The sequence below is a fragment of the Vigna unguiculata genome, chromosome 5 (genome assembly GCF_037176805.1).
Source record: "Vigna unguiculata cultivar grain cowpea cultivar isolate G323 ecotype 2 chromosome 5, ASM3717680v1, whole genome shotgun sequence".
Classification (NCBI taxonomy): Eukaryota; Viridiplantae; Streptophyta; class Magnoliopsida; order Fabales; family Fabaceae; genus Vigna; species Vigna unguiculata.
Window position 1 is genome coordinate 9,018,343 of NC_140796.1, and position 8,699 is coordinate 9,027,041.

The 8,699-nt window shown below is 31.2% G+C and overlaps 1 protein-coding gene across 1 annotated transcript; it reads right to left on the bottom strand.

The window, feature by feature from the left end:
- Positions 1-722: 722 nt before the first annotated feature.
- Positions 723-2,162, bottom strand: SDR2 (NAD(P)-binding Rossmann-fold superfamily protein). Its single transcript, XM_028073542.2, has 2 exons — positions 2,009-2,162; positions 723-1,690 (listed from the first exon to the last, which is right to left on the bottom strand). The coding sequence occupies exons 1-2, from the start codon at positions 2,086-2,088 to the stop codon at positions 871-873; spliced, it is 900 nt and encodes a 299-aa protein (XP_027929343.1). The 5' UTR covers positions 2,089-2,162; the 3' UTR covers positions 723-870.
- Positions 2,163-8,699: the final 6,537 nt, after the last annotated feature.

Consider the following 8,699-nt stretch of genomic DNA (forward strand, 5'->3'; position numbering starts at 1 on the left):
TGAGAATTCAGAAACTTAAGTCTCACATTCAATAATAAAAAAGTTAAATTCATATAAAAATATATATTTGTAAATTTTTAAGTCACATCAAATAAAATTGAGAAAGTTAAATATTATATAAAAATGAAAATTCATAAATTCTTTGTTTGAAGGTTTTAGGTTAGAGATAAGGTGAATTTTTTATACGTAGATTTGACTCATATCTCATCAATGTTATATTTTTCTCGTGATTCTCTTATAAAAGATCAATCAATAGTATTAGAGTTCAGGTTTTAGATTAGAAGTTGTGTCAATTCTTTTATGTAAGTTAAACTCATATCTCGATCAGAGATATGTCAATTTTTTATATCTGAATTATACCCATGTTGTATTTCTCTACTATGATTCCACTTTTTAAAGTCTTTGATCAAGTAATAATTTTTCGAATCATTTAAAATAATTATATGTTTACGTACTCAGAACATAAATTCAAAGTACTAATTACTAAGTGAATTTTCAAGAACACCACATGCCAGGAAAAAACAATATCGCACCCAAAATTAGTGATGTTTCGGTATATTCAAAAAGTTTCTTGTACAATCAACATAGTCTTTGAAACATTTTTTTATGATATGATAAGGACTCAACCATCGGAGACCGAGTTGAGATCAGATAGTTGACTTAACCTATGTTTTTGATTGAATGAATGACTACAAATCTTTCAAGGCATAGAGTATTCAGTCTTCAAAATAACTGCAACTGTGCATACTGAATTATTATTGATAGAGAATCATTGTACAAGCTTCACACATTTGCATGATCCTACACCGACAGCTACCAACTATGAAGAAAAACAAGGAACATGAATATACCAAGAAATTGAAATTGAAGTTACAATCCAATACAATTTCTGGAGGAAGTGACTCCACCATCCACAACAAGATTGTGGCCACTGACATACTTGGATTCATCACTAGCAAGATAAAGTGCAGCCTCAGCAATGTCCACTGCCCTCAAAGTTGTTCCTCTCAAGTTGGCAAGACTTCTAACAAACTCCTCCATTTTCTCCACCTCCTCTGGTAAGGGCACCCCAAAATTGATGCCCTCTCCATCTTCACAAGACCTCCATGCATTCACAAGCATGGAAGTAGCCACCCCAAATGGTGAAATGCAATTCACCCTTATCCCATACTTCCCCAGCTCACAAGAAGTGTTCTTTGTAAGCCCAACTATGGCATGCTTTGAGGCTGTGTAAGCATGTGGTCCTAGCCCCCCCATCACCCCTGCAACACTACAAGTTGAGATTATGCACCCTACTCCTCTTGGAATCATCACCCTTGCAGCATGCTTCATTCCCAGAGCCACACCCTTCACATTCACACACATCACTCTGTTAAACTCATCAGGATCAAAGTTCACAATGCTCTTGTTCTTGGACTGGTTCCCTAGCACCCCAGCATTGTTGAACATGATGTCAAGGTGTCCATAGCGAGAAACTGTGAAACTAACCAAATTCTCAACCTCTTTCTCCAAGCTTACATCACAGTGGACATAGGTGGCTGAAGGAGACAGTGTCTCGGCTAGCATGGCTCCAGCTGCATCCTCAACATCAGCAATCACCACCTTTGCACCATGCTTCACAAAAACTCTCACAGTTGCTTCTCCTATGCCCCTAGCACCCCCAGTTACAATAGCAATTTTTCCCTCCAACCTGAAGTATAATATCAAACATTTAACGGGCAAGAAATAACAATAACTTTCAAGGTTGTTGGTTTTTATGTGGATAATAACAGGCAAAAATTCTTTATATAGATTTTAATAACAAAATAACATTAATTCAATGTTATAAAACCATTAGACCATGTTAAAGATAATGTGTAGTTTCTCCTTAGAAGTTCAATGAGCTGAACAAGATTGAAGATTGTGAACTAGCGAATGATGGGTGGAAGAGACTTTTCATTTGCCAAAAAAAGTGATTTGCAAAGTGTAAAGCTAAAGAGAGAAACCAGTGAAGCACAAAGTTGAGTACCTCTTAGAAGAAGGACAAAAGGTGGTGTCTGAAACCTGTGGAGGAACTGGTTGAAGGGGTTTCTCAGACATCACAATCATGGTTGAGAATGGAAAGAGAGCAAAGGTCTGAGAAAAACAGAGGAAGCAGAGGGTTTTGCAAAATGGTTGGTGTTTCAAGTGCAAAACCCATATGTGTACATATATATATATATATATATATATATATATATATATATATATATATATAAACACGTGTGCATACAAATCTACTACTATATATTTAAGGAATATTATAGTAAAGAGAACTATGCTATCAACATGTATGGTGGTATTTGACAAAAATAAATTTTATTTAATTAAAAAATTAAAATTAAAGAAGAAAAGAAAAATAGATTAATGTGAGGGAAGTGTTGTTATTGCAGACAATAATTTTTATTTCCAAATATTCAAAGATATGTATCCCTTTTAGAAATCGAGATGATATCTATTCTCTTTCTTGTATATTCAGAAATAAACAAAAAATTACTTAAAACCAACTCTTCAATGGAATATGAATTTATGAATGGTTATATGAAATTTGTTGTATATAAATATATATTTGTTGGATTACCTTCAAATCTTACTATTAACTTGGATCAATTAATCTTAAAATAAAATAATGTTTTCAGTCAGAACCGTGTATCCAGCGTTAAATTTCATAGCTTAAGAAACGCAAGTAGTTAACGACCTGTATTAAATACATGTTAACATGAATCACATAGGGGTGACGTTGACTTTAAGTTATGAGTTTAAGTTATCCGATTATTCAACTTTGACTCGATTTAATTTAATTTAATTTAATTAACTCAAATTGAGTTTCATTTATGATTCGATTAAATTCAACATATCTCAAATTAACTTACTTTTATACAAATTGGTAACTTGGTTTTTATACTTGTTTTATATAAATTTTATGTTTTTGGGTATAAGGATCTAACACCTACCTAAAAACACTCAATTTGTCTCTCCTTGAAACAGCTTCTATCCTTCGATTTCTTTTCTTTTTCTCCCGTTCGATTTCCTTTTACTCTTTTCCGCTTGGTTGTCCACAAGATCAGGGTACCTGTCTATAAGACTCCGATGGTTAAGTCAGTTCAAATTCGTTCGAGTAAAGACAATTAATGTTGTAATAAATGCAAAGTAAAAGTCTTTACCATGGACTCCTATTTATAGTGTTTGACATGACATGTGATTAGTGTTTTCTTAATCATGGTCCAATTGTTTTTTTAATCATGGCCCAATTCTTAATTTACATATTTAGTTTTGATGAAGTCGCTCGACTGAAAGGCCGTGTGTGCTGTCGAAACTCTCATAATTATGGCGACAAAATTCCACTAGAATGAACGGTGATCATTCGGGTCACGAGTTCCTTAAAATCATTTTGGAGAAATTGTCACATTAACAACCCATGGGATTGTCCACCTGTAACAGGCAGCCTTCGACCGCTTATCTTTGGGATGCTTGACCAAGGATGTGGTTAGAGATATCGATAGATCATATGTACATCCCATATAAGAATATTGTATCTTGAAAAATCCAATGAGTTAAAAAAGAAAAGGATAGGGACCATAAGCCACATTAATGGGAGTTACACTGTAAAACTGTATTGCGCTTCTGGTCCCAAACGTGTTTTCTTATAGAAAACCAAACACGATAACGAAAGGAAGTAGAAATATATAGAACGCACTGGCATATTCGCTTTGTTATTTGGTAGTGGATTATCTTCATGCCATAATTAAGACCCCAACTTTGCACTAATCACGTCACACTAATCCTTATTCTCTCATTTAAAATGCTTTTTTGCTTCCATTTGTAAGGGTTCGAAGACCAAAACTTGAGGGCAAGAGGAATAAAGAAGAAAGATTGTGGTAAAGCACGAGTGGCAAGAACATAAAACACGACGAAGGTAGAGACATTATAGGACGACCACTTTTATGTGCAAAAATACATTTTTAAAGTGTCGTGTTTCATGTGGTGTCACTAACATCTTTCCATAACTTTTGTTTTTCAAAATGTGCTTCATTTTAAAACTCTTGGAGGACCACGGGCCTGTAATTATTACAAGGATAACAAAAACTTTTACTTTTCCTACATTGTGGAAAAACAAAATTCGTTAATTTTTGTGATCTTTTCATGTTTTTGTGGACTAAATTTTAAGGTGTAATTTTATTAAAGACAAAATACCGGCTAGCAAAATTGTTGACTTTTGAATAAATGCATGGGCTTCACGGAGGTATTTTCGGATGGGCTTATGTTTAAATATGGACAAATGTGATTTCTTTCTGCATCTCCGCCTTTTCCTTCTAGATCCCTATAAGTATGAAAATTATCATTTTATCCTTAAAAGGAAATTGTACAATCCCTATGGGGGTGTAGAAAGAAATGAACTACCATTGGAAAGTAAATGTTGTCAACTAATTAATGGTATACTTTTATTCCTAAAAGTAAAAATGTGATGGTGGACTATGGTTTTGTTTTGTATATGAAGAGGGCATAGATGCTTCTAAGATGAATCTTGCGAAATGGTAGTAAAAATTTTCAGGGTTGTACTGAGTTTGGTGTACCAATAAGTCATTTTCTTAATTGGGCCTCGTGGATCAGTTGTTGACTTTGAGGTTATTGGGCCCGAATCCTCTAAAGAAAAGTCCAGACCAATAAAAACAAACCTTATATGGTAGATGTCTGAAAGGGGAAAAAACAAACCATCACCATCTTCTACTCATAATTTGAAATAAGAGATGAAAAAATAACCCTTTTGGGATTTCATTTTGAACAACTAATTTCTTGAATGCACTTTTCAGTACATATGTTTCTAGAACATGTTGTAGTTTTCTCATTTGCACTGATTACTAGAAGTAATTTTGTGGTTTGAAGAAGGTAGTGAAGAGTGAACTCAAAGAAATAATTGAGTGTTGTTTACAGTGACCAAGATAAGATAAACTAAGTTCTCAGTGTTTACTTTAAATATCAAATTCATTATCTTGTTTTCTTGCTACCAAATTTAAACCAACCCTCTGCTTTTGGGTTTTGACCTTTTACTTCAACTATGGCTGATATGACCTTCAAGAAAGCTCATTCATATCTCTCACAAACACTTCACCATTTTATGATCTTGGAGTTGAAAAACTTAAACTATCATGTGAAAGTGGTTGATTTGGTGGGTCCAAAAATGCGAATTGAGTCTTAGGAAGGTGAAAACACAACATTGAAGGTGACCAACCAGGGATTTGTGGGACAGAAGAAGCAGTTACTATATTATATATATTAGATGTGTGTGAGTCAAAGAAGAAACTAACCAAAAACAATAGAGTTAGCTTAACAAGAAATAAAGGTGCCAACTGAATCCCCCCACACACATTAATTAATCAACCAACATCTTCATATCTTCATCATGTGCCTCTGCATTTCTCTAAAACGTTGCTTCAACCTCATCTTCATTCTTTAAACTCAAAAAAGTTCCACAATTGCTTACCCCCACATCCCAAACCTTTCAAGCAAAGTTTACATCATTGTACGCACTTCACTTCCATTTTCATACATACAATATACAAGGTTATATTTTCCACTTCTCATAAAAGAGAGAAAATGAAAAAGAGTTTCAAATTTTCTCTAGAGCTTTTTTAAACTTTCAATTCATTAGAAATCACTCTTTTTCATTGGAATATTCTATATAGAAGACTTTAAGTTACAACTATATATATTTAAGCTATAGATCAGTCCTCCCTCATGAAGTAATAAGCGACCCAAAAATTAAATGTAAATATGATATTTTACGTTAAATATTTTTTGTTAGAAGTTAAATATTGTTTGTTAGAAATTTAATATTTAAGGGAGTATTAAAAGGTGAACTTTAAACTAATTCAACTTTATAAAATTAGTTTGTAAAGTGAGGGTTTGCACTCACTTATATGTATTTTAAATTGGTCTTATCTTTAGTCGATATGAGACTTTCAACATACCTTATCACGTCAAAGTATAATATCTTAAACGTGAGACTTGACATTAATGAGTGATCCGATAACGAATAAAACAATATATCCAACAAACAAAAAATTTTATTAGAATAAATTATAACAATAATTCTGATATCATAAAGGTATTTGACTCTTTACACTCTAACACACATCACATTATAAGAAATAGTGAGTCTAAATTTTATGTTGAGTATAAATAAAAAGTTGAGTAAAAGACAATATTTTAAAGTTTTGGATTAAAGATGATATTAATCCATTGTTATATCTGTTATCAAACATATAATCATTGATGTTGTATTTGTCAGGTAAAAATATATGATCATGTGTTAGAGAAAAATGTTATGAGTGAGGAAAGCATGCAATTAAGAGAGGAGTGCAACATCTTGATTCTGTTGAGCTTAATTTTATTATATCATTAAAAATGGGACACCTTCTCTCTCTCGATTAAGGCTTCTCCTAACCTATTTATTAAAACACCCACTATTTTGATGGAGTAGTGCTCCAAAAGCATTCAATTGAAAATTGGATCATGTCACATCTTTTTAAGCATCAAACTTAATAAAATCATAGTTTATAGGTTTTACAAATGGTTCTAAACTTCATAAGCTTTAATCATATGTGATGGAGAGTTTGTGGGGGGAAAATAGCAAAAAAGCAGTTCCACAGTTCCCTGTGTTGAAAAGCACTTTCTCAATTTCAATCTTACATGCCAACTTATAGAATTAGAACAAGTCCTTTTAGATATGCTTCAATATGTTAGAAATTGTTGATGGAACATAAGAAAGAAACAAATTAATGATCAAAGAGTTTAGTGAAAATCTTACCACGAAAAATAAATTTTGTTAACCTTGGCTTTTTCCTAATCAAGAGTTAAAATTAATTTCTTTTTTTGGAATATTGAAATTTATTTTTAAAAGTTTATCTTTTCTTACGCATGTCCTTTTGTACAATCTTGAAAAATTAAATTATACACTCATGCATGTTTTTAGAAAGAATACGTATGAACTATTGTTATGTTTTGTGGGTTTTCTTTCTCTCACTATTATATAGTTGAATCAACTTTTTGTATTTTTGGATTTTCATTTATTTCATAAGAGAAACCAAGTAAAACAAAATCTTGAAAATTAAGGAACTTATTTTTATATATAAAAAAAAGTAGAACTAAATATTTATTATTCAATATAACTGGTTATATTTTTTTCATCACAAAAATAATAGCTTTTAGAATCAAAATAATAAACTATTTTACAATATAATTAATTATTTATGAAATTTTTAAAACAATATAATTAATTAATTTAAATGGATCATTTCACCAATTTTATAAATTATCATTTATCCGTTGACTATAAAATTATTTGATTCATTCCATAATCAATTAATATATTCTTAAAATAAAACTTGCAATTTCTTTAGTCATAAATTTAATTTGGATTTAAGTCTAAGTTAATTTCTAACTTTCTTTACTCTTTAGTAATAGTAACTTTAAACCTATCCTATCTTTATGCTTGTAGCACACACCTATCCAAGTAACACATCTTAGAGTCCATTTATGTTTCTAAAGTATTAGGAATATTTATATCATTTCATATATTCAGCAATCCTCAAGTTATTACCTTCGTAATTTTCTTTATATGTTCATAGCTCCGGGAGCAGCAAATGAACATTTTTTTTATACCTAGTCTAAGATTAATTGAGATAAGATGTAATTATTTCTAATTCGCTTTCTAATTTTTAAGTATGTATACAGTTCATAACCAAAATTAGCCTAAAATTAATTGAAATGAGATGTAATTATATTTAATTTGTTTTCAATTTTTTTAGTAATTATACTTAATAACAACAAACCATTATGTAGTTGAGAAAAAAAGTGACTATGTAATTTTTGAAATTGTGTAAATCCAAGTGTTAGAACTCTAAGTATAAGTTTGAATCTACCATGAGTAGGAATAAGTGAGATAAATATATACATAAGAAATAAGATATATAAATCTATTACTTTAAGGTTTTAAATTCAAAGTGATATTTTAACATGTTATATGGTTTGTTCATGGCTCATTGATGTCAAATCTCTCTGGTGTTCCCCTTCCTTAGAGCCTAATGTGAATAAGGTCATAAGTCATTTGTTTCTGAACAACTAACTTCTTGTGACAAGCCCATGATGTTGGATCAAAGTTTAATAAACCCTTAGTTGGTTTGGATTTCATACTTAAACAACAAAGTAATTAAAACATATCATTATAAGCATCAACTTTCGTCAGATGCAAGTATCATGTTTAGCCTAACAAGATAATTAGTATAGGTGCAAAGACATTAGTGTTTTTATTAGCTTTTTCATCTGATAAACATATTTCTTATAAGCTTTTTGCTTAAACAAACGCAAGTAAGTACATTTTGTCTAATAGACGATAAGCCTTGAACATTTCATAATACACATTGAAGATTTATAAATGCTTGTTTTACACATGCAAGAAATGTTAGTCTCATGGCAATAACATGTTTACAAAAAGATCTCTTAAAAATTGTGCCTAAAGCTAATACATGTAAACAACTTCTTAAGAAAAGATAGAATCTTAGTGTTGTGGAATTAGTCAATTGTGTAGGCCCTACATTTTTTGCTAAAAAGGAAATGATCTACTTGTGTAGACTTGATAAGCCACATCATGTTCCAAAGAAGTCGGGTAAATAAGCTACTTG

Bases quoted from the DNA above. Each gene is read 5' to 3' on its own strand.
- SDR2 (XM_028073542.2), bottom strand. From the start codon at position 2,088: ATGATTGTGATGTCTGAGAAACCCCTTCAACCAGTTCCTCCACAGGTT. The intron at 1,691-2,008 runs GTACTCAACTTT...ATTATACTTCAG, and splicing joins TTTTGTCCTTCTTCTAAGAG to GTTGGAGGGAAAAATTGCTA.